The 26692-nt window shown below is 38.5% G+C and overlaps 5 protein-coding genes and 4 long non-coding RNA genes across 21 annotated transcripts in view; 5 read left to right on the top strand and 4 right to left on the bottom strand.

Annotated features, from left to right (window-relative positions):
- LOC124331046 (rho GTPase-activating protein 7-like) overlaps positions 1–2412 on the top strand; it is a 37289-nt gene extending 34877 nt beyond the window's left edge. For all 3 annotated transcript variants that reach the window (XM_046788769.1, XM_046788768.1, XM_046788770.1), the window contains 4 exons: positions 35–480; positions 571–722; positions 797–1252; positions 1359–2412. In XM_046788769.1, the coding sequence (XP_046644725.1) occupies positions 35–480; positions 571–722; positions 797–1252; positions 1359–1479 (1175 nt within the window). In that variant the 3' untranslated portion in view covers positions 1480–2412. The remainder of the gene's footprint in view (positions 1–34; positions 481–570; positions 723–796; positions 1253–1358) is intronic.
- LOC124337633 overlaps positions 1–21042 on the bottom strand; it is a 99407-nt gene extending 78365 nt beyond the window's left edge. Inside the window, exons 1-9 of one of the 3 annotated variants that reach the window (XR_006917483.1) lie at positions 20837–21042; positions 20675–20776; positions 20330–20382; positions 19987–20077; positions 19731–19813; positions 19483–19569; positions 19173–19316; positions 18857–18993; positions 18587–18678 (exon numbers count right to left, since the gene is read on the bottom strand). This is a non-coding gene — a long non-coding RNA (uncharacterized LOC124337633). The remainder of the gene's footprint in view (positions 1–18586; positions 18679–18856; positions 18994–19172; positions 19317–19482; positions 19570–19730; positions 19814–19986; positions 20078–20329; positions 20383–20674; positions 20777–20836) is intronic. The other 2 variants (XR_006917490.1, XR_006917481.1) reach the window with 2 other exon arrangements.
- On the bottom strand, positions 2409–4181 carry LOC124336321 (protein ABHD14B-like). The gene is made up of 6 exons (XM_046790086.1): positions 4056–4181; positions 3641–3796; positions 3426–3575; positions 3186–3351; positions 2866–3113; positions 2409–2806 (listed from the first exon to the last, which is right to left on the bottom strand). Exons 2-6 carry the CDS (start codon positions 3782–3784, stop codon positions 2612–2614), a joined length of 903 nt encoding a protein of 300 aa, XP_046646042.1. The 5' UTR covers positions 3785–3796; positions 4056–4181; the 3' UTR covers positions 2409–2611.
- On the top strand, positions 2631–7514 carry LOC124337991. Its single transcript, XR_006917604.1, has 3 exons — positions 2631–2771; positions 2845–2946; positions 5366–7514. It is a non-coding gene; the product is annotated as an uncharacterized LOC124337991 (long non-coding RNA).
- LOC124337079 lies at positions 8255–9200 on the top strand. The gene is made up of 3 exons (XM_046791114.1): positions 8255–8614; positions 8809–8907; positions 8965–9200. Exons 1-3 carry the CDS (start codon positions 8372–8374, stop codon positions 9103–9105), a joined length of 483 nt encoding a protein of 160 aa, XP_046647070.1. The 5' UTR covers positions 8255–8371; the 3' UTR covers positions 9106–9200.
- On the bottom strand, positions 9180–10661 carry LOC124336403 (SAGA-associated factor 29-like). Of its 2 annotated transcripts, none has more exons than XM_046790204.1 (7): positions 10556–10661; positions 10365–10496; positions 10168–10302; positions 9985–10107; positions 9763–9921; positions 9468–9696; positions 9180–9386 (listed from the first exon to the last, which is right to left on the bottom strand). In XM_046790204.1, the coding sequence occupies exons 2-7, from the start codon at positions 10401–10403 to the stop codon at positions 9208–9210; spliced, it is 864 nt and encodes a 287-aa protein (XP_046646160.1). In that variant the 5' UTR covers positions 10404–10496; positions 10556–10661; the 3' UTR covers positions 9180–9207. The 2 variants fall into 2 exon arrangements, with proteins under 2 accessions (XP_046646160.1, XP_046646168.1); XM_046790212.1 differs by having other exon boundaries at positions 10365–10459.
- Positions 11180–14523, top strand: LOC124337619. Of its 4 annotated transcripts, XR_006917444.1 has the most exons (10): positions 11180–11326; positions 11392–11499; positions 11602–11747; positions 11946–12236; positions 12329–12673; positions 12729–13031; positions 13100–13225; positions 13326–13660; positions 13742–13888; positions 13989–14523. It is a non-coding gene; the product is annotated as an uncharacterized LOC124337619 (long non-coding RNA). The 4 variants fall into 4 exon arrangements; XR_006917462.1 differs by lacking the exon at positions 12329–12673 and having other exon boundaries at positions 11186–11326; positions 12691–13031; positions 13993–14523; XR_006917453.1 differs by lacking the exon at positions 12329–12673 and having other exon boundaries at positions 11186–11326; positions 12691–13031.
- On the bottom strand, positions 14756–16072 carry LOC124338051. 2 transcript variants are annotated; one of them, XR_006917639.1, is made up of 5 exons: positions 15909–16072; positions 15722–15815; positions 15531–15654; positions 15201–15349; positions 14756–15133 (listed from the first exon to the last, which is right to left on the bottom strand). It is a non-coding gene; the product is annotated as an uncharacterized LOC124338051 (long non-coding RNA). The 2 variants fall into 2 exon arrangements; XR_006917638.1 differs by lacking the exon at positions 15909–16072 and having other exon boundaries at positions 15722–15883.
- A 2040-nt stretch (positions 21043–23082) lies between the features above and the next one.
- LOC124333400 lies at positions 23083–26653 on the top strand. Of its 4 annotated transcripts, none has more exons than XM_046788965.1 (6): positions 23083–23424; positions 23483–23572; positions 24755–24856; positions 24941–25980; positions 26041–26133; positions 26199–26653. In XM_046788965.1, the coding sequence occupies exons 1-6, from the start codon at positions 23160–23162 to the stop codon at positions 26631–26633; spliced, it is 2025 nt and encodes a 674-aa protein (XP_046644921.1). In that variant the 5' UTR covers positions 23083–23159; the 3' UTR covers positions 26634–26653. The 4 variants fall into 4 exon arrangements, with proteins under 4 accessions (XP_046644921.1, XP_046644919.1, XP_046644918.1 ...); XM_046788963.1 differs by having other exon boundaries at positions 23375–23424; positions 23483–24154; XM_046788962.1 differs by lacking the exon at positions 23083–23424 and adding an exon at positions 23721–24154 and having other exon boundaries at positions 23482–23572.
- Positions 26654–26692: the final 39 nt, after the last annotated feature.

The raw sequence follows: 26692 nt of genomic DNA, 5'->3' as shown, positions 1-26692 counted from the left end.
TGACTGTTGTTAATGTTATTCCGTACCGATGCAGTTGTTCCGATGGCTCAGCGTTTGGACGCGTTGCGTTGCGCTCTGCTTCTCTTGCCGGACGAGCACCGTGAAGCGTTGCAGACTTTCCTGACCTTCCTGACGGATGTTGCCGCCTTGGCTTCCATCAATCAGATGACGCCCAGCAATTTGGCTGTTTGCCTGGCGCCATCGCTCTTCCACTTGCCGGCCACTTCAGCTTCTTCTTCCTCTTCCTCGCACAACCGGTCCGGCGTCAGCAATACCAGCAACGGCCCAATGAGCGTCGGGCCGGGCGGAGTAGTTCAATCCGGAAACGGCAACATCATTGGAAGTAGTAGCGGCGGCAGCGCTTCATCTCCCAGGCGTCGCAAGACGGTCGGCGTTCCCGATCAAAGAGAACTGAGTCAAAACAAAGCGGCCCATGAATGCCTCCTCCAGATGATCAACGATTTCCGACATCTCTTCACCGTAAGTTGATTATTGTGATTCATTCAATTGTTATCGTTATCATCTAATCTTTTGTTTGGTTTTTGTTCCTTTTCTATTCAACAAAAACAGGTTCCGGATGATATATTCCGCCAGTGCCGATGTAATTACCTGGAAGACAGCGTGCCCGTCACGCTGGAAGATCTCCGCACTGTCGAGTTTGGAGATTGGCAGGCGTACATGAACGGATGCATGGCCGCTCTCCTCAAAGAGACCAAAGAAAAGTAGAAGCAACTTTTTGATGAGAATGTTGTAGACAAACGAGTTATTTTCATTCATTTCGTTTGATTTCATTAAGATCGCGAGGTTGGGAATCGAGCAGCAACGACGTCCGTGTCGACGTCGCCTGGAAGAAAGTGGGTGACGGCCACGCTTTGAGACTCTGGAGGGTGTCGACTGAGATTGAAGCGCCACCTGGCGAGTTGCTCAATCGAGTCCTCCGCGAACGGCACCTGTGGGACACGTCGATGGTCAAATGGCGTTGCGTCGTCCGTTTGGACAAAAAGTCGGACGTTTTCCACTACACGACAACGTCGGAAGTTCCGCCCGTATCTCGGGACGTGACTCTACTGCGTTCGTGGCGCACCGACCTCCCCCGAGGCGCTTGTCTCGTAGCCGAGATGAGCATCGATCATTCCGACACGCCCGTCACTTCCGGTACGGTTCGCAGCATCGTCTTGGCTTCACGCTACCTGATTCAACCGTGTGGTGCAGGCAAATGCCGCCTCGTCCATCTCTCTCGTGTCGATATCATGTGAGTTTTTCGTTTTCTTCACTTCCGCCCAGTCAAAGTATTTCCGCGATTGTTGACGTAACCGTATAACTAATCACTTTTTCTCCGTATTTGTCTCTCTCTGCAGGGGCCGATCGCCAGACTGGTACAACAAACATTACGGTCATGTGACCGCCCTGCGAATGGCCAGAATTCGCGATTCGTTTTCACAACACCTGGTCACAGACGGGCCCGAAAGTAAAGTCTAAGAAAACGACTGACATTGTCTACCAATTCCGGGAATCGCACCAAAATGAAAAGGGAAACTTATTACACCACCACGTTTCCCAATCCCGGCATTTGTGGAATTTGTCACAGAAAACAACACAAACAACACAAATTGGCATTTGTTTGTTTTTTTGTTTTTGTTTGTTTTGTTTTTTTAGTTTTTTTTTTTTACGGTAAACGTGAGCGTCCGACACATGGCACGAAATCGTGTGAAAGGCGACCCAGTTTTGTATGTTATTTTAAAAATCCACCGGACATGCGAGCAGCTTTTTGACCAAACATGCACAATTGTATGTACTACCCCCCGAAACTATTTCTTACTCCCCAGGCTCGAAAAAACAGCAAAAGAAGCGTCGCACATTATTTTTTATGTATAACCTAGTCATGCCGCGCAATTCCCCCCTCGTTTCGATTCTCTTTTTAACACTCACTAACCGAGACACACAACAAACAAGTTCATCACCGTTTATCTTATCAGAAATTTTGTAAAATTTTTTTTTTTATGTCTATTGTTTTTCTTTAATTTTTATTCTTATTAGAAAACTAGCTCCCGTATCTGTGATTTTTACCTTCTTAGCTCTGCCACCGTTTTTATGGTTTATCGCCGCATACAAAATCCTCCTTTCCCCCCTCAAATGAATTTTCTTTTTAATTCGGGTTGTTGAGAGAACCGTTCGCAGTAAATCAGAGCTGATTTACGATCTGGATTTATAAACGTGCATAATAATGTCTCTTTGTTTGTTGTGTAAAAAGTGAAAATGGTTTCACTACCAATTTGTCGAGGGCTTACCAAATTGATCCACACATAACACACACATATATAAATACAGGCACATATATTGCGTGTACAGTTTGTCGAAATGAGTAAAAAAAATATTATTTGTGCTGTCCCTAATAAAGTGTCTAGCAATCAACTCAAATTTGTTTATTTCCTATTTTATAAAAACAACAACATACATTTGTCAAATAGCGACAACCCTGCACCATTTCGTCTGCTCGTTGAATTGAATTGATTCAAAAATATTCAAGTGAGTCACGTTCCACGTGCCTCGACCTTATCAACTGGACGGTGTATCGGATGGGACGTGATTTTGTCCCATGTAGGTCACTCATTCACCAAGGAAAGGAATCGATTTTTTTTGCAAAGTTGTACAAAAGTGTGTGGAATTGATCGGGCTGATCCAGATAAGCAGCGTGACCAGCTTTAGGCAAGATGAACGCCTGGAAATTTGGTATGGTTTTGAGATCACGATGCGACGTCGGACCCAATGAGGTATCTCTATCTCCATAGATTAAAATTGTAGGCACCTAATGGATCAAAGTAATTGAATCTTTGTTTTACTCAGCTGTTTCACATCGTTGTTTACCTGCAGAGCCCTGACTTTGCTGGGAGGTACAATACCAGATGCAGCAGGGGAGATGACAACAAATCCAGCCATCATTTCTGGGTGAGTCAGAATGTAAGGCAGAGCATAGTTTCCACTCATAGATGGACTGACCAAGATGATTTGTTTTTTCTGAAGTTGAAGCTCTTTTACTAGGGTCGTAGCATAATCTACTTTGCTGACATAGTTATCTCTGATACCGTCCAATGCAGTTGTTGTTTTTCCAAAACCTGCACACAGGAAATATTAGCAAGAGATTTAATAGTAACTGTCACACTATATTAAGTAAAGCCTTTTATTACCTGGGAGATCTACGGCAACACTTTTGTATCCTAATGCACCCAAGAGTCCAAGAGTTCCCAAATCTGCCCAATCTTGAGATTTAAATGCTGCTCCATGAAGGAAAAGGAAGGTCAAATTCGATTTAATCTCTGGGGGAGTAACCACTAGAGAGAATGTATCAATTTGCTAAGGAAAAGACCAAATAAGCAATTAAAAATGTATTCCTATATCAAAAACTTAATAGATTTTTTCCTCCTTACCCTGACAGATAGATGCAGAATAGCTGGTGTTATGTTTTTGGCTGCTTCTTTGGCACTTTCAGGGATGACCAGCTCTTTGAGATTCACTCTTCTCCACGGGGTATCTGGTTCCTTTTCTTGAACTTTCTTCTTTTTCTTGGTGATGTATGGCTATGCATCAGAAATGGACATTTTTGGTTTTATAGCTAAGACATCTCTGTTGCGAAGTAGCTTACCTGCTTGACATCCTTTAAAGGTTGTGTAGGAGATGAAGATTCTTCTATCGAAGAAGCACTGAAGACTAGCAGGGTTACCCAGAGCACCAAAAGCAGAGCACCTGAGCTCAATACAATCTTTGCAGTTCTCCCTAGGACCACCATGATCTGAATGCACTGTTGTGAAACAACATAGAAGAATATGTGTTATATATTGACTTAATAAGGCATAGGGGTGTTCCAAAGTTGTATATAGGTGAATAGCGGCTCCAGTTGATTTCGTTATAAATCAGTTCATAGGACCAGAAATGTTCACCATTTGCCCACAAGGATAACATTTGATTGAGATTTTGGGAAATTCAGTTTCCAAACTTCACCAAAATCCTAAGAAATGTCTTCCTTGTTAATCAATCTAAACCTATAAATGAATTGTTACCTGTATACGGGTAGAAATCGAGAGAGATGGAGGCGATTAACAGATTTGAAGACGTGGCAGAGTGAGAGGGACGTCGAAGGCCACTCGCCACGGCAGCAGGTTTTGTTTACAATTTTTAACAATGCACGCGCCTCCATCTCCTTGGGATGGTTTCCCTCTTGATTCATACCGGCTTCTTGCGGTTGCCGTTGAGCGGCGCGCTTGCGCTTCTAGTCACGAAATCGTCCAGGCCCATCTTTCTTTGTTCCCGATTCCACCGTCAATCGTGAATCGAGTTCATGGGTTTTTTTAATTTTTATCTTATGGTCCTCATTAAGAATAGCTCTTTATACACCCTAATATAGTAGTAATACGTAGGTTGATTCCACTAAAAATGACTTTTTCATTTAATTGCGTGTGTTGGATAATGTGATGAGCATTGAAACGAGGAAAGATTTGGCGGAAGAAAGAGAAAGTCTTGTGATCTGCGAATAATTGGCTTGGCGGCTCGATATGGGGGTTTAAATAGAGGAGACCAGACATTGGCCGAAAATGACATTGGCTGATCCGCCGATTTATTATGTGATTGAAAACGAAGGACAAACGACGTCTCGACGACCCAGTTGATGTCAGCTCGATAAATTCTTTCGACCTTTAACCGCAAAGCCATTTTTCCCCCAGTTTGCCAAGGACGATACCAACCTCTGTTAGTCGCACGGATGATTTGTAAGCCTTCGTCGTTTTTATAATCGTTTGCACGCGAATTTAGATGAGATATTTCGTTATCATTTTGAAAAAATGTTCCATTTGACCGCTGTTTGGACGTGGGTATGTTTGTCAAACAGGTTGTTGACGTCAATTGTGCAGCTGATGATCACGTTGAATAGCCTTTAATTTTTACCTGATGGGCATACTGCGCTGCTGCCATGCAGTTGGACGTGTCTAGTTTTCGTGGGAAAATAAAAAGACAACTCTTTCGTTCCACTTCGTTTATTCTGTTCCCAACTACCTCTTTCCCAAAATGTCTTGATACAACGCCTTTTCCTGTTAATTCTATAGATAGCTGTATAAGTTTGATATATAAAGATACTTGCATCATTAGTGTATACCTATCCGAACGGTATTTCCCCGAGCTGGAGAAAAACAATAAATTCAGGTCAAAAGAGATTTAATTTCATTGCCGGATGGGGAGTTTGCACGCTCTCGTTTTCCAACAATCAGATTGAAAGAGAAAAAAGAAAAAGAACTGAAGGCATGACGTTGTCGGGAGTTGGAACGTTATTCAGCATTAATCGTTCAACTTGTTTTTTTCTCTCTTTCCCTTTCTCTAGGTACATCTGTTGATCGGGAAATTAAATTATACAACGTCGTGAAATCAGCTCGGCCGAATGCGTCTACCCGTCTGATTCGTCATCATCATCAGAGTGAAAAGCCAATGAAATGGGGCGAAAGGTACGTACGTAACTTTTATTTTTGTTAGTTAGGTTGTTTTTTTTCCTGTCGGGTTTTTGTTGTTTGGCGTGTAATAGTTTCGTTGGAATAAGCTTATATTGTTGCTACCGGTCCTGGTCGATTGAGGACAGCTGGCGCACTGATGACTGCCGTTGGGTGTAATGAGACTCAGAAAGATGATAACTACTTCGTTGGCCACAGAAACCAGAAAGCGGAAGGAGAGAAATGGAAGAAAGAAAGGGATACGAGCCGCAAAAATTAATACTTGACTCTTTTTTTTAATCGCAAGCCTAGAATGAAATTACAGCAGTAGCTTTAATTCTGTTTCTCTATTCTCGCCATTCTACCTGTACACGTCTAATGCACGTGCTCAACCTATTATCCCAAACTCTGGGAGTTGCGGCATTTTTCACCCAACAACGTTGCGTTTTTTTTCGTTGACACGACGGCAAATTGATTTCGTAAAATTTAATAAATCACTTCCTTCTGGCGATTCACATCCAGCATACAGAAAGGCCTGAAACGAATTCCATCCATAATGCAAACAAAACAAAAACAATGTTGGGTTGTTCATTATTTATTGGACGTGAGTGGGTTGTGCCGTATCGACGTAAATTAATGGCCTTGTCTGCTGGTATTCCATCAATTTGTACCCAATTAATTTGCATTTGTTATAACATTATTACGCAGTAATTCTCGTATTATGTCCTTAGCCAATGACTGAGTATCAGATCATTTGGCAAAAGGCTGGGCATAGCAACAGGCAAGTCATCGTTGGTCTAGGGAGTTATTTTTGTTGCAAATTTGGTCCCGTTGCAACATACGGGATTCCCAAAAGAGAACAAAGAAAACGGAAAATTGTATTAGGTAATCTCTTGGCAAACGAAACAACCAAACCTACCAACAGACTGCGTTGAGTCTCTGGTTGCTAAAATCACCTGATCACGCAGTATCCGGTCCAAACTAGATCGTACTACTTCCCGTTTTTTTATTGGTTGGTAGGCTACCTTGTTTTTTGTTTTTTTGAGGGGGGTTTTCTATTCATGTCGTCGTCATTTGCCGATATTTTAAAACCAAAGCCGAAAGCCCATACAAATTTAATGAGCACGAGAGCGTAGCGTATCTATCTTGGTACCTCCCTCTTCACCGAGCCAACCGGTGCTGGGTTCGTGTTGTATAAAGAGAAAGGATCCAGTGGGCTAAGGCCAGCAGTCGATTCCCGACCATTGCCGACAGTAGAACGCATTACCCGAGGCAACAGAGCTCTTGTTTTTTCGTCATTATCTGACCGTCCCCCCCAACTCCTATCTCTCTGTGAATATTTTGAGTATGGCAGTGGAAGTTGAGAGTTGGCAACGACAGCAGCAACAAGAACTCCGTTGGGATCCGGTTGCCAACTGTCCCGGTCGTAGTGAAATGACGCAAGAAGTCGTCTACGGCCACCTGATGATGGTGACGTCGACCGGGGCCGGTTCCCCCCATCGCCATCGACTTTCCGTCTTCGCCCGGCTTTACCAAACTTCAGCCGGCCGAATGTTGGTTCTCTGGCCCGATAAAAATCACGTTCCTCCCATTGGCTGTGTGACTCTCAAAGACACTTTTGTCACGAGCGACGAGACGCGATCATCCATCACCTTGCGAGGGCAAAACGACGACGACCTCCCCTTGACGCTGATTTGTCCAAATCCTGAAGATTATCAACAATGGAAACGGGCTTTCGTCGATCCCCGAAACGGCCCGACGTCGAGCAGCGGCAGGAGAAAGAAGTTTATTACCAACGTCGTTCGATTACCGATGCTGATTGAAGAAGAGATGTGATTTTTTTGTATTATCATTAATTGAGGGAAACAAAAAAAAAAGCGATCTCCACCGGTTTTTTTAAATGTTTGTTGTCGGTTTCATACGATGCGATACGATTCTCTCCACCGAGTTCCACCTGATAAGATTCTGAACTAAATTGTATTAAAAATTGCCGCTTGTATATTGTTTTCTTCTCCGATTCAATAAATCTAATCGTGTAGACTGTAACCCAACCATCTGTTTGTCTTTTTGGGTTTCTAAGCGTCGTGAGTGAAGGGGATTCTGGAATGTGCCAAAGAGATTAGCGAGAGAGCGGTCGGCAGTTACAAAGGGTAATTGAGAGTGTGCTGCGGATGACATTTCTTCACCTTGACATGGAAACGCAGCACAGACGAACAAAAAAAAATGCAAACAATTGAAGCAATGAGACTAGCTACTTGCTACTACATAATGGGTCTCTAGCGTGATGCCAATTTTCTCTTTTGTTTGTGTTTTATTCCTTGGGAAAAATTCTGTCTTCGTGAGCGTTGGTAGAAAAGACTCTTGAACCTTTCGCAACGATTGTTTATTTTTATTTTTGCCAAACATGAAGCTTTACGGAAATGTTATTATTATGAAGATGAACTGCACGACTGGTTTCTTATCGAATTAAGCCGCAAGCTTGCCTAACGAAAGTTTCGGACTCGCAAAAGAAAGTAGTCGTTTTATTGATAAAATGTAGTTTTCTTTTTATTAGTTGTTTAATGATTTTGAACGCTCTCACATTTTAACTTTCTTTTCAATGATGTATTTATGGGTTACCTCTAGGGTCTAAGGGAGAAAAAAAAAACACTTTGCAATAGTATTGTTTCATCTGAACGAGTAAATAATTAACAAGATCGCAAAAGGTGTTTCTGTTATTCGTCGCCAGATGCCTTATCACGACATCTGCCGAAAACAATCTGAAACAACTCCCTGGCTTCATCAGTTGCTCATCGTTTCGACTCTCGACTCTCAACTGAAAAGTCTTCTGCTGCAGTGGATTGTTGAATCCCCAGTTCTGAGTTCTCGAGTAAATTTTACGAATTTATCAACAAAATTCGAAGATGACGGAACCTACTTCTCGACCCATGACCATCAGGGGCCCCTACGAGAATGAAAGAGCTCGTTTGGATGGAACGATGACCGATTTGGATCGTGAATGGCGAAAAAAATGGCTCAAAGCTCAGGAGTTGGGCCACCATGAACCTCGTACGCAATTTAGTGCCAGCCAAATGGAAATGAATCCAATCCGTCGAGCATATCGTTTTCCCCTTGATTTTGTCTTTTCTAAACTTCAATCTAGATTGGTAAGTAATAATAAGTATTAGCAGAACTTAAAACTTTTGTTATGGGTAACATTTCCCCCGATTTAGTTCAAGCAGATGTAATGTGAACTACAACACTTTACTTTTAAAAATTAGTTAACTGTCCATTTTTTGTGGTTGTGAGACTACTACATAATTCATAAAATGTGTGTTCTAATTCTTTTTCTTATTCATAGGGAGACAAAACTCAGATTACTCGCTATTGGGTTGGTAAATATCTTCTTGCTGGATGGCTGGTTTTGGGAATTACATACAATCTGAAGTACAACTCTCATGTAAGTATTTGCCTTTAATAGTGGACAGCACCGAAAATACTACATTTTAACTTTTAGGACTGGACTCGCAAGAAAGGATTTGCGATTTTCGGCTCCAGAACCGCAGTTTACCCAGGAGATCCGAACTTCCCTAAAGTTTCCGATAAAATGAAGCCTTCTGACTACGCCGACTACGGATTCAAAAACTCTCCCATTTAAGATTCTATTTCATGTTTCAGACGTGGTTGGAAGAAGTAGTGAAAAACACAAATCCTGCTGTACAGAAGAGAGAATAGAAAAAAGGGTCAAATGTATTTGAAATCATTTCTTTTTCTCTTTGATAGCTATGACATATCGTTGCGCCACCATCAAAGGCGGACTGAATCCTTCAGTATAGCTAGAATCTTCAAAAAGAACTTGGTATTCATCTTGAGCTGTTTGGGGTAATTGATTGATTACCGCTTTGTAAAAACAGGTCGTTTGTGGATACAAAGCCATGACTAAAAACAAATGTTTAGTATGTTAATAATATGCTAACGTCGGATCTGCTAAAATTTGCGATTGTTTTGTTTTGTTTTTACCAGTGGCTCCTTTTGGGAACAAAGCATCGGGATCGGTTTCAGGATTAGCTCGCATCAAAGGAAGAGGAATTACTCTGCGTTTGCTTAAAGTGTGTCGCTCTTTCTGTTCCTCGTCAATATCATCCACTTCATAGCGCCCAGAAGAAGCTAAATATTGAACGACTTCTGCCAAAATCCAATTCTCATCGCCGTCTGTACTCTTTACCAAAGCCGCAACAATATCTCCCAGCTGACATACAGATAAGGTGTTTCGGTTAGTCAATTAACAGTTTATGACATTCGAATAATGTAATACTTTGGCAACGTAAGTTGGGTCAGCTGGAACTGCTCCACATAATGCTGGTGGCTGTTGTCCTGACTTACTGATCCACAGCGGGAGAGTTTGAGCAGTAACGAGAAGCATTTTCATGAGAGCACCTCTTCTTATAGTTTCCTTACTGCCAGCTTGTTTTGCCTGAACAAGAATGTTAGTACAATGTTAGGTGAAATTTTCTAAGTTTACGTTCTTGGGAATAACCTGAATTCTCCTTTCATGTCTGATGACGCGAATTTCATAGATTTTGCTTAATGCCTTACGAATAAGGTCCTCTTCTTTTTCAGCATCAGCCACCACAGAGCAATACAGTCCTTTTAATTTAGACTGATAATTTTATAGGCATTCATTAGTGCTGATTAATTAGTGATATGGGAATAGAAATACCTTGTGATATGGAGAAATTTTGTCATCTGACTGAAGTTTTTCATGAGCTTTGATAACAGCATTTAAGTTGCCTTCATTACGAACTTTCTCTTCTTGAATCTGCTTGACCAACTTGTAGATCCCCTTCAACCGTTCCTGCACCCAATCCAAATTACAACTAAGTAAATATCTTAAACAACTGATTAAATCAACCATACTTGGACTTGCTGTGTGGCAGAATCTAATGACAAAGCCATGATGTATTAATAACAACTACCTCTCCTAAATGATGAGCTCAAACCAGCAATGATGACTGGAATCCAAGCAAAAGCCACCAAGAAAACCAAGAACTAAAGAAAATTAAATTCTGAAATTTACATATCTTTAATGCTCAGAAAAATAACCTTACTAAATTAATGAAGATGAGTTTAAAAACGGTCATCGGAAATCAGCCTTCCAAACAATAAATTGAAAATCGTAACATCGGCAGTTGCTTTGACGTCACCATGGCAACTATGGCATCAACTGTATTAGTTTCATTCGTCATTACCAGATGGCATGAGCATGCTCAAATTGTATAGCTAACCATGGCAATGGCAATCATTGTATAGCTAACCATGGCAATGGCAATCATTTCTAAATCAGGCCATTTTATTTCGAGTGGCTTTATTATAAAGCCTTTGATCATTTTCAGCTGTCAAATTAGTCAGTTTCAGTTATTTTGCACATCTCTGTAAAAATTTATCGGCAGTTATTGTGTGGTAACTTTTTGGTGAATGGTGATGACTGACGATAATTATTCCAACAAGAAAGCTCACCTGTTCATTTTTCGATATTTTTTTATCTACTAAATGTAGCTTTCTTTATTTCACGGAGATGACGAATATTTCGTTTATTTTCCGTCCCATTCTAGTCGTCCGTGGATGCTAAGGGCTGTCAGTCTGTCATTAGGTAGCTAAGTATTTCAGTGTGTTTAGGGATTGAACTATTCAGCTCTAGTGTGTTGGTTTCTAGAGGGATGTAGTTGTAGGGGGATGGGTCATCAAACTGTCAAAGTGATGAGGCGTCTGACGAAACAGTCTTCCAGTCTTGCTGTTGAAAAGGTGTCCGAGCAGGTTGAATTTAGTCATTGTTGGGTACTTTCTTACGTCATTACGTGACATTTTTTATCACAGACATGGTAATTCCATCTTTTATTCTTTAATTTTATAAAATGTAATTTTTTGTGTGGTTCATTACGTGTAGCATTGCCTTTAATTCATAATTGGCAATTGCATGTGACCTGCTGTACATTTCTACAATGTCGTCTCTTGCTGCATGTTGCACGTTTCGTTCCATGCAGAACAATAAAAAGTAATTATGTTGCTTAACTTTTTAATTCAAGACTTTGTGACTGAATTACATTTTTTTTACTTTGTTTCAAATATTAATTGATTTTTATTATTACATTAACAGTTGAGTAGTAAGGTCTGAGCTTCATTGCATTTTGTTTTGCAAATTGTTTCAATTGAGTTATGCCACGAGCTTTTGCAGACATTCAATTTTCTTGATAGAAAACTTGAGTGGGTTAGCATTTGTCTAAATTTGAGTCTACTCGAAAGGTATGTGTGCTACATCTGTGTCTTGTTAGGAATTGAGTTATTAGAACATTGAATTCTTGATATAGATGACATTTTACAACAACTTAATGTTTCTAATTAAGAGCAACCAGCTTGTAAAGAATTGTAATTTTTTTTATAAAACAAAATTGCCCTTTTTTCGTATTTGAAAATGTAATTGGTTCATTGTTTTCCTTCAAGTTATAGGGTTCCTTAGTTTGATGTTGGAACTGCCAATGGTGTTGATGCAGCGTTCATAATGTGAGCAGTGGTTTTGCCGTCATTTTCCAGTTGAGATGTCTTGAAATGGAGCTTGTGCAGACACTCAGTTCAACATAGTATTTCAATGAGATTTACCTAATGTTGGTGTTCTTGCAGTGTTGAATGGTTGTGCAAAATAGTTGAAGTTGCCTGGTGGCTGTCGGACATGTTTTATCGGCTGCCTTTTGTCGATGTGTCGTCTCGTCTCTTGCCACCTGTACACACGTTAAGGTAATGCTTGATGGCTAGTTTCATTTAATTATTGGATTGTAACTAAATTTTTTGTTTAGTTAATTTATTATTATTATCTATTTATTGTCTAGTAAACTATGGCGTCGTGCTGCTGTTGATTGTTTTTAAATACCACATCATCGAGGCTCCAGATTATTACACTACAACTTATGCTGCTCCGAACTGCATCACCAAAGGGCCCGTGTACACTGTACACCATGGCTCCGTAGTACTACACCACCAAATCACCGAAGTACTAACGGCTACTTATGCTGCGCCACCTTCTGAACCGCGACTCACTAAGTCCCTGGAGTACTACACCACAACCTACGTTGCTCCAGCTAACTACATCGTATTTCCTAAGTACTACACCACCAAGGCACCTGTGTACTACACCACTACGTGTGCAACATCAACCCACTTCATCGAAACTTCAAGTATTACTCTGCTTCAGTTATTACACCGATGCTTAAACTTACTACACCACCAAAGCGGCTGACAACTACGCCGAAGCGCCTAACTACTACAATGCTTCAAGTTACACAACCACAACTGAGGTAGCGGAGTACTTCATAGCTTCGAATTACTACACAGCTGCTTCTTCGTACTACGTTAACTAAAATACTGCACGGAGACTTCAGTTTACTACACCGCAACCTACGCTATAACTACTACACCGCAACCTACGCCATAACTACTACAGCGAAGCTCCAAAGTACTGCATCGAAAAGGTCGAAACGAAACGTCGTACTGCATCAAAAACGTACGGTGCTCCAGTCTACTACACCGAGGAACGTAAGTATTCTCCAAGCCACCAGTGCTCCTTAGTATAACATTTTTGAATATAAAATCATTTATTTCAGTCGATAAAAGGAGGGAAAAGGCGAAAGAAAATAGTCGATGGATTATCTCCAACACGGCAACAGTAAATACAGTGAACTATTTGTCATCAACTTTATTCTTTGTCGTATACTAGTTTGCAATCATGGGTAAATATTTTTCTTTTACATAGAATTGTAAATGAGCTTTACCTTTATTTTGTTAATATGCTAGTTGTTATTACATATTTATGTTCAATTTATTATCTAGGGAACTATGGGGTCATGCTGCTGTTGGATGTATCGATGATGGCTGGGTCGACCACTGGTGTACTAATGTTTCCTGTGTATGGTGGATATCAAGCGACAGCAGCGAAAGAAAAGTACACTACGTCGCCGCCTTACTACACAACGTCAACATGAGCAACACCACTTACTAAACTAAGAGGCTCTTAAATACTGCACTACCAAGGCTTCCGAATACAACACGAAAATTATGCTGCCCCGAGCTTCTACACCGAACTATTACTCTGCCCCGAGTTACATCACGAAAGCGCCTGAGTACTACAGTGAGTCTTCCAAGTTCTACACCATCAAAGCTCCAAGGTAAGACCTAAAACGTTACACTACAATCTACGCTTTTCTAGCTCACCATACTGATGCTCCAAATTACTTTTTTTCTCACAGCTACTACACCGAGGCTAAAGCTTAATACTACACCGAAGCGGTCGAATACTACACCGAAGCGTCCAAGAACTGCACTACAACCTTCTGCAGCTCTCTATCTGTCACCAACTACCTTCTTCATTGTATAAAATCGGTTTCTAATCTTAGGTAAATATTCATTTGTTTCCAGTTGTGAATCAATTCTATCTCATTTTGGTAGTTGATATGAACAGTAAATTTTCAAATTTTTTATTGTTTCATTGACTAGATAGCGCTGAAGGTTGGGTTGATCACTGGTGTATTGATGTTTCCTGGATATGACTGATACCGAACCACTACATCGCTGCCACGCTACACAACAACGAGGTCTCCAAGTACTACACTACTGTAGGACAGAATACTACAAAATTATGTATGCTGCTTCTGCCTACTACACCAAGGCCCCTTATCCCCTACTGGTGGTCTACTGAAATATTATGTCTGTTTTGTGTTCCATCAGTGTAGTGTATAATTCAGACTATTTGATGGTGTTTTGTTTCCCAATGTGGTGTGTTGCAGCTCAGGTTGGTGAAAGTTCTTTGACATGAAGTTATAACTGCGGTTGTCTCGAGCGAGGTCATTTACTGGTCATCTACTAAGGTTATTTACTGTATACTTGAAACTTAAACCTTTTCCAATGTGGTGTGTTGCAGCTCTGGTTGGTGAAAATTCTTTGACATGAAGTTATAACTGCAGTATTCAAGCAATGTTAAAGTTATTTACTGTATACTTGAAACTTAAACATGTTGAATTTTGAAACTTAATTGCTATTTTATCTCATATCATGTATTAAACTCGTTAAAACATACAATTACACAATCAAATATAAAATCTAAACTAATTAATAAATAACAAATAATATTGTAATTGCATTTAATATTATATATTAAATTAAATAAAATCTAATTGAATGAAATATATTCTAATGAAATTTTAATTAAATTAAATATATTTTATTACCAAAATGATTAAAAATTTAATAAACAAAGCGTCCGGTACAACACTATTGTTTTATGGGTACAAGTTTTAAAACAACTTATACCCAAATAAAACAAACCTAACCATTTAGTCTCATTTGGGTGATTAATTGCTTTTAAAATTCGCACATGGAGTCCATCGAGACGGAGACAGGGGGAGACAGGGGGGGACAGGGGGAGACACTGCCTTAATTGACTGCAGACAGGGAGATGGTAGGAGAAACCGGAATAACAGCAAAGAGTTGAGGAACAGTTATTACGAGATCGACTATAGTAGGCTATCCGGCTAAGCTTGCAAGTCCCCGTTCGACCAGCGCACTCTTTTCCTCCTGGTTGATATTGACTCATTGGTTTTCAACAATGGATGAAGTCCATGATAAGAAGCAAAAGATTTACCCTATAGGCAGAACATTTATTAGGACAACAGTTATTAACAATAAAATTGTAACAACAGAAAGCAATACCTCAAATCAAAATGGCCTGATTACATTTTCATGTAGTAAAAGGGGATATTCAATGGTAGCAGCCAATGGGTTACCTTGACTGTATAGTCAGTCCTTTTTAATCAATGGACATGACTTCTCATGTCATGCAACATTAGAAACCTAAGAACCTGTAAATAAAAAATAAAGTTACCTTGTATATATAATTTGTGGCATCAATGTGCTTTATGTCTATGATCTAATAGAATAATTAAACTTAAACATAGATAGGCGTAAGTGCAGAACAATACTTTAAATACAAACAAGAATGCAGAAAAATAAGTTATTAAGTGACATGACAAGTAATCTTACACACTAAACCACCAACAAGTTATACAAGGTTCTCTAGAAGATGGAATGAGAGATTGGTCCATGCTGGGGTTGGTGATCTGGCAAGTCCCATAGAATGATTCACAGCCAATAATAGTGATGAATCCTAATAAAAGATGAGAAGAATATATGTTCCAGCAATACTGTACCATGAAGCTAGCATTGGTTGTTACCACTCTGTCATTTGTATGACATATTCAGTAGGATACCAGGATTTTGAACACAATAGTTGACAGTACAGGCTTAATGCACCTTTCACATTTTCTCCTGGAAATGGATGAGAACTGATGATGATATTAAACACATAAACGTTAAAGAACACATGCCAAACAAATTGCACACGAAATCTAGTCAATTTACCAACGAATTCATTGAATCATTGGTAATTTTCGACGAAAATAGCTGTAGCTGAACTTTTCACAACGAGCCGATATCTGACACAACATTCTTTCACGCCATCTATTTGACACGTCCAAAACTCGAAACTCAAAAAGGGGTAAAAATCAGTATAACTCCAAAGACAGAAGAACTCCACCGACAATAGAACCCCAATATTTTAAATAAATTTTAAAAATTTCTATGTATGCGACAGTAGAACTCCTTATTAAAAATACCCGACAAAAGAACTCCAGTGTCCGACAATAGGACTCCAATATTTTTTTAAAATTAGTTCTACTGTCGGACACTGGATGACTGGAGTTCTATTGTCGGGTAATTTTAATAACATTTAAATAGAGAGTTCTGTCTTTGGAGTTCTACAGTTGCAATACCATCTAAAGGACAGGCTTTAGATGAATAGATGGTCAAAAAAGTCATAAAAGTATAATCAAAAAGACCATTTATCTTTCTTAAATTAGCATGGAGTGTTTAGAATTCGACAGAGAACAAAGCTCACTTGCTAGTATTATGCAAATTTTCCGAAAGTATACCGAAAGTAAGCAATATCTCCTTAACCATTACGCTGTCGTCAAAATAAACTAAATATTCGTGATCTACGTGAAATTTGGGGTCGATTAGGTGTGATTTGAACGAAATCTAAAATTTGGCCAAAATCGCGAATTTTCCTGAACTGTTCAGGAAAATTTTCGAAACCGGAAGTACGCTTTCGTAAAAAATAAAACATGAACTTTACCACAAATTCAACGAGGATCACGAATATTTCGTTCTTTTGTACGTCAGATGAATATTTACTGAATTACTGACTGAAAAGAGAAAACCGGAAGTAGAAAAAAAAACACATTATAAAAAATCTAACAAGTGAGCTTTGTTGTCGAAACAGAAACTGACAGTTATCACAAAAATTTTGTGAAGTAACCTTGAGAAAATTCTTTAGAGATGTGCAAAGTAAACGTGATTAAACTGAGTGGAAAATGATCAAAGGCTTTGCCGTCTAGTGCCAGAAAAAAGAAACTTTTACAGTAACATGAAAACAATGTCCGCTCTAGCTCGTTGACACTTAATGGAGTAGTTGGACATCCTGCGTTGCGCATTCTCCGCAAATTCGAAAATCTCATTTGTGTCCAACTTGATCTGTGTCACCTACAGCGTCTTATGGAAAAAACAACTTCTTCCCGTTAAAACAGTTGTTTTCTTACCTATAACTTTGATTTCCCCCTTTTCTTCCTAACAGTGAATACTTTATTCATTTCTCTATTACCTAATTTTTATTTCTATCCCCAATTCCATCTGGTTAATTTTTAATTAATTTTTGTTTGTGACTGGTTTTTTTGTTGTCTCCTGTAGCAGAAGAATTTCGTTCGTAGCGTGGTCAATTCTGTCTAGAAACGTCTGCTACAGGAGACGAACAAAAAAACAAGTCACAAACAAAAATTAATTAAAAGCAGCAACAGTAGCAAAAACTTGCATTTTATTCTTATCTAAAGCGAGTGGCGGGAGACTTACTTGCTTAGTGCAGCCTGAATATTCAAGCCAAGAATAATGTTTGCAACTGGGACGAGAATGGTTGACTCTTACACTAAAAAGATGAAGAACTAAAAGTTTACGTAGTTGTACGAAGGTGTTACATCGTCCTGATCATTTAGAATTCTAGAGGAATCATGGAAATTTCCCATAGCTAGTTTTCTATGAAATCGCAACGAATGGCAACAAAATAAAAGTTAGTATAATTAGAAAAATAAAATAAATCAATTTTTATGAATAGTTCTTTCTCTCAACTCACATGTATAATGATTCGAAACTAGTGTGTTGATTTTGCCATCTTTGGAGATTGAATAATTGAATATGCCAGACACCAAATCCGGCTGTGTAGACAAAAGGTATGTCGACTTGTTTTCGAGCAACATAACTTTGTTTACGAATGATTATTAGACGAACAACACCCGTTGATGTTCCAGGAGTAACCCTCTTATAGTTGATGGGTTAGGGTAATACGTATAGCGCAACTGCTGTTTGACCTAAGTTGATATTTCCTTCACGGTCCTGGATTTTCACCGATGAGTAGATTCTAGACGGCGACTTTTTCTTGGGACCGTGATGGAAATCTTGAACGACAATGGGCTAGATGCTTAACCTCATGATATAGTCCAACTCAATTGACCATGTAGTCAAATTTGATCACCTTTGTATTTCTAGTTCTATTGAAGAAACAAAATTTTTCATTTGAGTATGGCTTAGAAAAGAAAAATAAATGTTTCTTAATACCTGATTCGAATGGAGTGATAACGGTTTGTTAACAGAGAACATGTGCGGCAAGTAACATTTCCGGTGACTCTCTCGACGCCTAGTATTTTACGATCGTAGGTAGATTGTTAGCGTGTAGAATAAAGCCCAACTCCATTCAGAGAGGACGATCAATGTTATTACATACTTTACTGCCACAAACAATGACCGGACACGTCACAGATGGAAACGAAGAATACCGACAAGCTTATAATTCAAATATACAAACAGGTGTAAACTAATGTAATAAAAACCGACATACAGTAGTTTACTCAGCTTGGGGAGAAGTAACACAAGAAAAAATTCCAATACGGATATGAACAATTCTTATTGACAAAAAAGTTTACTTCAAAATTTACCTGCAATAATCCTAATGTTCAGATTACAGCCTCTCGCTGACTCGATCCGACACCAACAGCTATAACCACTCAGTTAAATCCAGGGGTAGAAACTACAATTGTACAAGATAGATTTCCATTCAAAATTTAACCAACAATCAAAAACAGCAGCCAAGATTTGAAAACGTATCAGGCCTGTTGAGCTTGTAATACCGTCATCCATCAATAAGGATACAATAGCTTCATCACTAACAATTTTGAACATATAAAAAAATCCGCCTTCTAACTTACGTAGGTTTCAATTCAGCTAACAAATTGGTTCCACCACCCGACGTTCATATTGAAACATGGATGCTGTGCAGGCTACTGCTACTGATGCTTCCGACCGTTAAACACACACAGAAGTAACTTCTCGAACAGCAATACTCCTACATCGAATCCAAAATATTCATGGAAAATGATTAACTTTGAAACTCACCCTTCAGACCACATTAAATATTGAGCATCAGGCCTGTTGAGCTTGTAATACCGTCACCCATCAATAAGGATACAATAGCTTCATCACTAACAATTTTTTAAAATGGACAAAAATCACCTTCTAACTTACGAAAGTTCCAATTCAGATAATAAGTTGTGTCCACTCGCCGTTCATAAGAAAAAATAGATGATGTGCAGCAGACTACTGCTGGTGTTGCTCCCGACCGTTTTACACAAAGTAACTGCTGTAACAGCAATCCTCCTTTATCAAATCCTAAATATTAATGGAAGATGACTTACCTTGAAAATAACCCTTTTAAGACCACATTTAATTTAGAGCATCAGGCCTGTTGAGCTTGTAACACCATCATCCATCAATACGGATACAGAACTTTCATCAATTACTTTCAAAGAAGAAATAAAACACCCATGATACTCACATCAACCAGTGTTGAAAGGTCAGCATCTAGCAATACACCTTCATTTCAACCAACCACCTGCGACCCAACCACCTTTGAATCAACCACCTGTATAGCAAAGTAGTACTTAATAACCAGCCTTAAGTTTTCACACTAATTCCACCAACTTCCAATCAGTATCCTTTTGGCAAGGCTTAGTCATTGAACCCTCGCCGCTATTTTTCTCATCACTAAGCTTATAATTAGATCAACTGAAATTAACGACCCACCTTCAAGTACGTCGTGGTAATCACATGCCCTTGGTAACGAATTGTGGACGATCACAACGAGCAAGTAGCCCTACCTACACAAGCTTTAAATCAATAATTAACAATGATGACATCAGGTTCAAGACCAAATTTGAACAGCAATTATTATCAGTATCCTTTTGGTTAGCTTTCAATAGAAACATTTGAATGTTGCTTCTCTGTACAATTCTCATCACAGAAATATTCACATATCGTTTGCACACAGCAAATTACTCACATTTCCAACTCCTTGTAGCCATGTCTGATGATGTGTTACTGGATTGCTGCAAAGTCTTGAATCAACATCCCATATCAGTAGCAACACCATCCTGTTCAAAAGAAAACGTTTCAGTAAAAATGTACGATCGAAGGAATATGCAACACATATCTTGAATTCAGTTACGCTCTCGGACATTTTTTTCATGACCATTTCGAAAAATCCGTCACAATAAAGTAGAGGAATTAAGAAAACTCAACCCTACAACATCGTTGAGAAAATCTCAGATATGATTCTAACTCGGCCTTTTCATTCATCACAACTTATAGCATTTTATTAATGCCTTACAAAACCATTCACTCACCCTTCATTCCTTCTGTGATGTGATGAATGCAATGGTGAAAAACTGACAGAATCCTTTATTAAAAAGAGAAATAATTAGCTCTAAATTACACAGGCAATAAATTGACATGAATAATTTAAAAATATGAATCAGATAAGATCAAAGATTATGTCATCACAGAAGGGTTTCACAGCAAAAGTACCAAGACCAACAGATCTGAATATTCTCAAACTTTTCAGCAAGAATAAATAGATACCATCTTGAATTCTTAATTACAATTGTGGGTCACACCAGATCATTTTGCTTCATGGTTTTAATCACTTTCTCATGCCTAATATCAAACAAAATTTAAGACATAGAACTCACTCTTCAATGTCATGCCTTAACCAATATGGTATCCTGCATTTTGTCATGAACATTAGTTACGAACAATTTGTACTAGAAGGATGGCTTTCATTTAAATTAGATCTGAAAATCAACAACTTGAATTAAGTACAATACTCTTTCAATACTGTAAACCGAGAATACCTCACAATAAATTGTAGACAGCAGAAGAACGTTCCTCGTTGGAATCACTTTTCGAAATGCCTTATTAAGAATTTTGAGATCACACTTCTTCAACTTCATACAGCAACGCCAGACTTTCCTTCTCGGTACTCGCAGCGCTCGCGGCATTCACAAGTCGGAGAGCAGCCATGAGCCATCTAATGGCAATTTTGAAAAAATGCGAAGGCTGATAATTCGTTACGGAAAAATTTGTGTAGTCCCCAATTGCATTAATAGATATTCAGGAAATGACAACAATTACCCGAAGGGTTACTGGTCAAAGTTTCGTTTGCAGTATGGTTTACATTGGCACCCTCAGTTCTCGTAACACTACATAGATGGATGCACTAGTTTTTGGCAATTATTGATTGTAATCAACAATTTTATTGCATTTCAATGGCAGTAATCGGTAGCTTACAATTTTTTACATCTATTCTGAAAATTTGGCTGCAATCGATTCAGGCATTTGATCAAACGGAGTTCTGGTTACTTTTTGACAGAATTTCAATAGCTGTTATAGCAGACGATAATACAGAGACATGTGACAGGGATATAAACGTAACGTGACAATCGACTACTATTGTATGATAGAATAGAAGTCACTGTATGTTATCACCGAACGCTATCAATCTCCAGCAACAGAAGTGCTGATAGGTAGTTACTTAAATTTAATTTTAACAAGATCCGGTGTGACGTGGGGTGGCGGGGCGAAGCCTCCGCCGCACCAAAGTCACGCCTTACCCTTACGCCGCGCCATATCATATAAGGTTTTTTTGGAATTTAATTTTTATTTAATGTTTGGATAGAAACATGCGGAAATATTCTTTTAATCTCTTTCTCGATTTTTGCTTATTACAATCTTCCGGAAACTAAGGGCATAAATTTTTTTTTAATGTTATTAATCCATCTTAATAATAGGCCTACCTTTATAACAGAATATTTTTATTATTCTATAACTATTCTATAGCTCTGTCTTTGTAAAACTATACCAATACTACTATACCAACTAGAATACCCTTAGCATTCCCTTCGGGTACCTTGCGGCGTACGTACGCTGCCTACAGTAATTAATTAAACACTTGATTGCAGTTATCGTAACACAACATAGATGGATGCACTAGTTTTTTGCAATTATTGATTGTAATCAACAATTTTATTGCATTTCAATGGCAGTAATCGGTAGCTTACAATTTTTTACATCTATTCTGAAAATTTGGCTGCAATCGATTCAGGTGTTTGATCAAACGGAGTTCTTGTTACTTTTTGACAGAATTTCAATAGCTGTTACAGCAGACGATAATACAGAGACATGTGACAGGGATATAAACGTAACGTGATAATCGACTTGAAGCCCGTATGATAAAATAAAATTGGTAGTCAAAGAAGTAGTACTGTGTTCTCTGTCGGTTATAGTTTAAAACGTGATGGTTATTATTTCGTAATCACTAACTACTGCTAGATTTGAACTGTATGGTACTTTTTTTGTCTTAAGTTATCATCGTAGAGTACCGCCGTTGATTGGACCATCTCTAGCCTGTCTTATTTTTCTTTTCAAAATTATCATCCTGTTGGAGTAATATTGCATGATAGAATAGAAGTCACTGTATGTTATCACCAAACGCTATCAATCTCCAGTACAAGAAGTGCTGATAGGTAGCTACTTACATTTAATTTTAACAAAATCCGGTGTGACGTGGGGTGGCGGGGCGAAGCCTCCGCCGCACCAAAGTCACGCCTTACCCTTACGCCGCGCCATATCATATTAGGTTTTTTGGAATTGAATTTGTATTCAATGTTTGGATAGATACATGCGGAAATATGCTTTTCATCTCTTTCTTGATTTCTGCATATTACATTCTTCCGGAAACTAATGGCATAACATTTTTTTTTTAAATATTATTTATTACTATTAATAATATGCCTACCTTTATAACAGAATATTATTATTATTCTATAACTATTCTATAGCTCTGCCTTTATAAAACTATACCAATACTACTATACCAACTAGTATAGTATACCCAGGTTAACATTCCCTTCGGGTACCTTGCGGCGTACGTACGCTGCCTACAGTAGATATTCAGGAAATGACAACAATAATTAATTAAACACTTGACTTTTTACTTTTTACTTTTTAGAGCAAAATAAGCAGCAAATTCTATTCCGCCTCTTCATTCCGCCTCTTCACTTTTTGCTACCGTTGTTATCCATCTAGTGAGTAAACTAATAACTTCGATCATACTATTTTCGCCATAAAAAAATTGTTCCTTGGCGTCTCGTCATTAGAAAAGAATAAAAATGGAAAATGTCTGAGCTTAATAACAAGAACTGCATTATCAAAAATTGTTTAAAGGATCCTGCAGAAAAAACAGCCCTTTTTCGTGTGCCAAGAAATTGTTTTTCGAGATGGAAAGAGTTGGTATCAAACGAAAAATTCTCTAGTAAATCTCGGATATGCAGTCGACACTTTGATGAATGTGATATTAAAAAGGGGATTTACCTTCTTGGAGACTTTCATCCTTTATCCGTTTGGAGATTAAATTCTGGGGCTGACCCAAAGCATTTCCTCGGTAATTATTCTATTTTTAACAAAACTTAATAACAACTGAATCGCATTTTCGTTTGAAGACTTGCCGTCAATCAAGCCAACCAAAAAAAGAAAAGTTCTTACAGATGTTACGTGCGACTCTGGTTTGACGATTCCAGCAATCTCAAAAGGTACAAAATTTTAGGTGTGTTCAACCCTTTAAAACACTGAAGATTGATTGCACATCATAAACATCATCTTAGTGATAAATATTTAATTTTTTTTAAATCTATTTCGCGTGAAATAATTTCATAACATGGTCTTGTACGGTATATCCAGAGCCATTAACTATGGTTACCGGTCTCTTATGGCGGAATATTCTCTCGGAGACGGATATATACATTTATAACATATGCAAAAATATTATGCGATATATATATCTCCCGCCACTAGCGGCGATAGTCTCAACTTAATACAAAAAATGGCGAAAGCTAATAAGCCATCGTCACGAAATTGTATAGTTCCCAATTGCATTAATAGATATTCAGGAAACGCCGAGAATAGAGAGAATTATACATTATTTGGAGTGCCAAGCAATAGTTTCAATGCATGGCAAGACCTAATGCCAAACGTAAAATTACACAAAACATCGAAGCTGTGCTATCGCCATTTTGACGATTCTGACATTGTCAAAGGGTACAATATTCTAGGTGTGTTTCATCCTTTCATCCGGTGGAGATTAAAAGAAGGCTCAAATCCCAAGTATCATATTGGTAATATTATAAAATAATTGGGTAATTTTCTGTACAGAAGTTAGCGTTGAACACTCGTGTATAGTATATTGTATTTGTTATTTAAGAAAAATGTAGTCTGCTAGTCTCGGGGCGTCTCTCACATCTGTCGGTGTCGGGAGTCCCGAGGTTTATAGTTACATTGCCGTTCAACAACCTACTAGTGAATTGTTTTGAATTGTGTTGAATTGTGTAACATTGTTTTGTTAACATGGGGAAAAAAGAACACAAACGGTGTTTTATTAGTGGTTGCTACGGGAAAAGAGATAAAGAAAATGCTCATGTCGGAGTTTTTGGTGTGCCAAAAGCTTCATTAAAAATTTGGCAAGACATAATTCCAAGGGGAGGCTTAACCACTTCTTCGAAGATTTGTAGTCGGCATTTTGACGACGACGATATAGAAAAAGGAAGAACAATTCAGGACAAATTTTACCCTTATTCTAGATGGATGCTAAAAGCTGGTGCTCTCCCAAAACATTTTTTAGGTCTGTTTTTTTACAGCAATATAGAGAAGAGTGTTAAACGTTTTAGGTTTTACTTGTGATTTCAATTTTGATTGTATTTTATTTTTTTGTTTATCAGGACATTTATCGACAAGACCAACAGTGTCCAGCTCAACATCACAGAAATCAAAAACCACCCTAAAAAATTCCTGTAGTTCTAAAACTTTGCCAATAGCAAAAGGTAACTTTGCATTGCTATTTGTTATCTGATTCTTTTTCAATTATCAAATAAATTTTTCATTTTTCATTATGTAACTTCTCACAGATCCACCTTTGTTACCTAAACCTAAAGATGGAAGTGGTTTGCCCATTCAAACTAAGACTGTTTCGGAATCAAGCATCAATTTTTCAGGCCCAAGCCATACTATTCCTCTTCCAGTTGATGGGCCTATAACTCACTACATCGTCGTTCAGGATAATATTGCTGTACCAAATAAACCCACACTAACAGTAGACGGTGGGCTAAATGTAAATGGTACTCTGAGCAATTTGGTCACATCTACGGTGCAAAATGATCGTATGGATGTTAGTTCTTCTGCGTCTTGCAGTTTTGACCACAGCTACGTACTGGTACCTCCACAAACACCAATTTCTCTAGAAGAGAGTGCTGCTGCGTCATCGACATTGCGCAATTTCGAATCAGCTACATCTCAGGAAGCACAAGAAAATGCTGGCCCAAATGAATCGGATCACAATTACGTTATTCGTTCTTCTTCGACCCCTACTGTGAATGAGCAGGAAAGTCTCCATTTGGATATGGCGGGTTACCACAACTTCATTAATGGTGTCGCTACTCCTACAGCTGAATGGACTTGGTCCTTCAACGAACGAAACAACAATTTAGTTTGTTCTTGTCATATTTTTTCCCATGACGGTGTGATGACTATCAAATCTGTTAAAATTATCACCATGACCAAAGTTGCGTTGTATCTGAATGGAAAACCAATCACGCCTCCAGATATGCAATTTGAGTTTCGAAGTAAAGCTGATTTAGCAAATATTCTTGAAGATTTCAATTACCGAAGAATATGTCAAGGAATTGTGGATGATTCGCTAGCAGATACCGAAGTGACGGGTAAATGTGCTGGTATCAAGGAAGGCAATTTGTGGCGCTCAAAAATGTGCATGGGAATTGCAAACCCTGCTGCTTCCGCTCTCTGTTCAAAATGCCGCGTTTTTAAAAATTATTTGAAGAGAAATACAAATAATCAGAAGACAAAGAAATTGAAAAATTCGAAAGAAGATTATAAATCGAGGCTGCGTTCCACCAACCAAAGGTTGAGACGATCAAATTCTAAAATTGAGGTAAATTATTGTTGGATTTTTTCTCGGAATGATCCTTTAATAGTTCTTTTTGAATTTCAGGCTCTTTCAGGTACCATAGAAGGTTTGCGGAATGAAAGGAAGAAGCTTTACTGGAATAGCTTTGATGTGAAAATAAAGCTTTTGAAGCCCAAAGTAATGATTAATTGATATGTCAAATTTCTCTTTTCAGCTAATTTACAAGAATTACTCACTTTTAGGAACAGCTAGTTGTTAAAACAATGATGGCCAAAGCAACAGTGAATCCTGGAAGAAACGATCGATTCAGCGCAATGCGTTACGATCCCGAATTTCTCAAAGAATGTTTACGAATCAGAAACAAAAGTTCTTCAGCGTACAAGCATTTAAGATCCGAAGGCATTCTTCCCCTACCGAGTCAGAATACACTCTTAAGAATCATGAAAAAAACAGATCTCGGTGATTCTAATAAATCAACGCAATCGGATCCAGGAAACATCTCCGCCGAATCAAATTTCATGCAATCAAATGTGGAAAATGAATGTGCTGCCAGTCCTGCCTTACCCCACTTCAATGAGTCCGTATCGCCTACACCTGAAATAATGTTGCTACATTCAGAAGAAATACCTGTGTCTGTACAAGAAGAAATTATTGTTGAAATCTTGTCGGTTCAATAAAGTGTGATTTAAACTTGAAATTTGAAAATTTCTCTTCTTTTTTTTTTAAATTTCATACC

Source organism: Daphnia pulicaria, chromosome 1, assembly GCF_021234035.1.
Source record: "Daphnia pulicaria isolate SC F1-1A chromosome 1, SC_F0-13Bv2, whole genome shotgun sequence".
NCBI lineage: Eukaryota > Metazoa > Arthropoda > Branchiopoda > Diplostraca > Daphniidae > Daphnia > Daphnia pulicaria.
The sequence above is the reverse complement of the archived record's forward strand: the minus strand, read 5'-3'. Positions and strand labels throughout refer to the sequence as shown.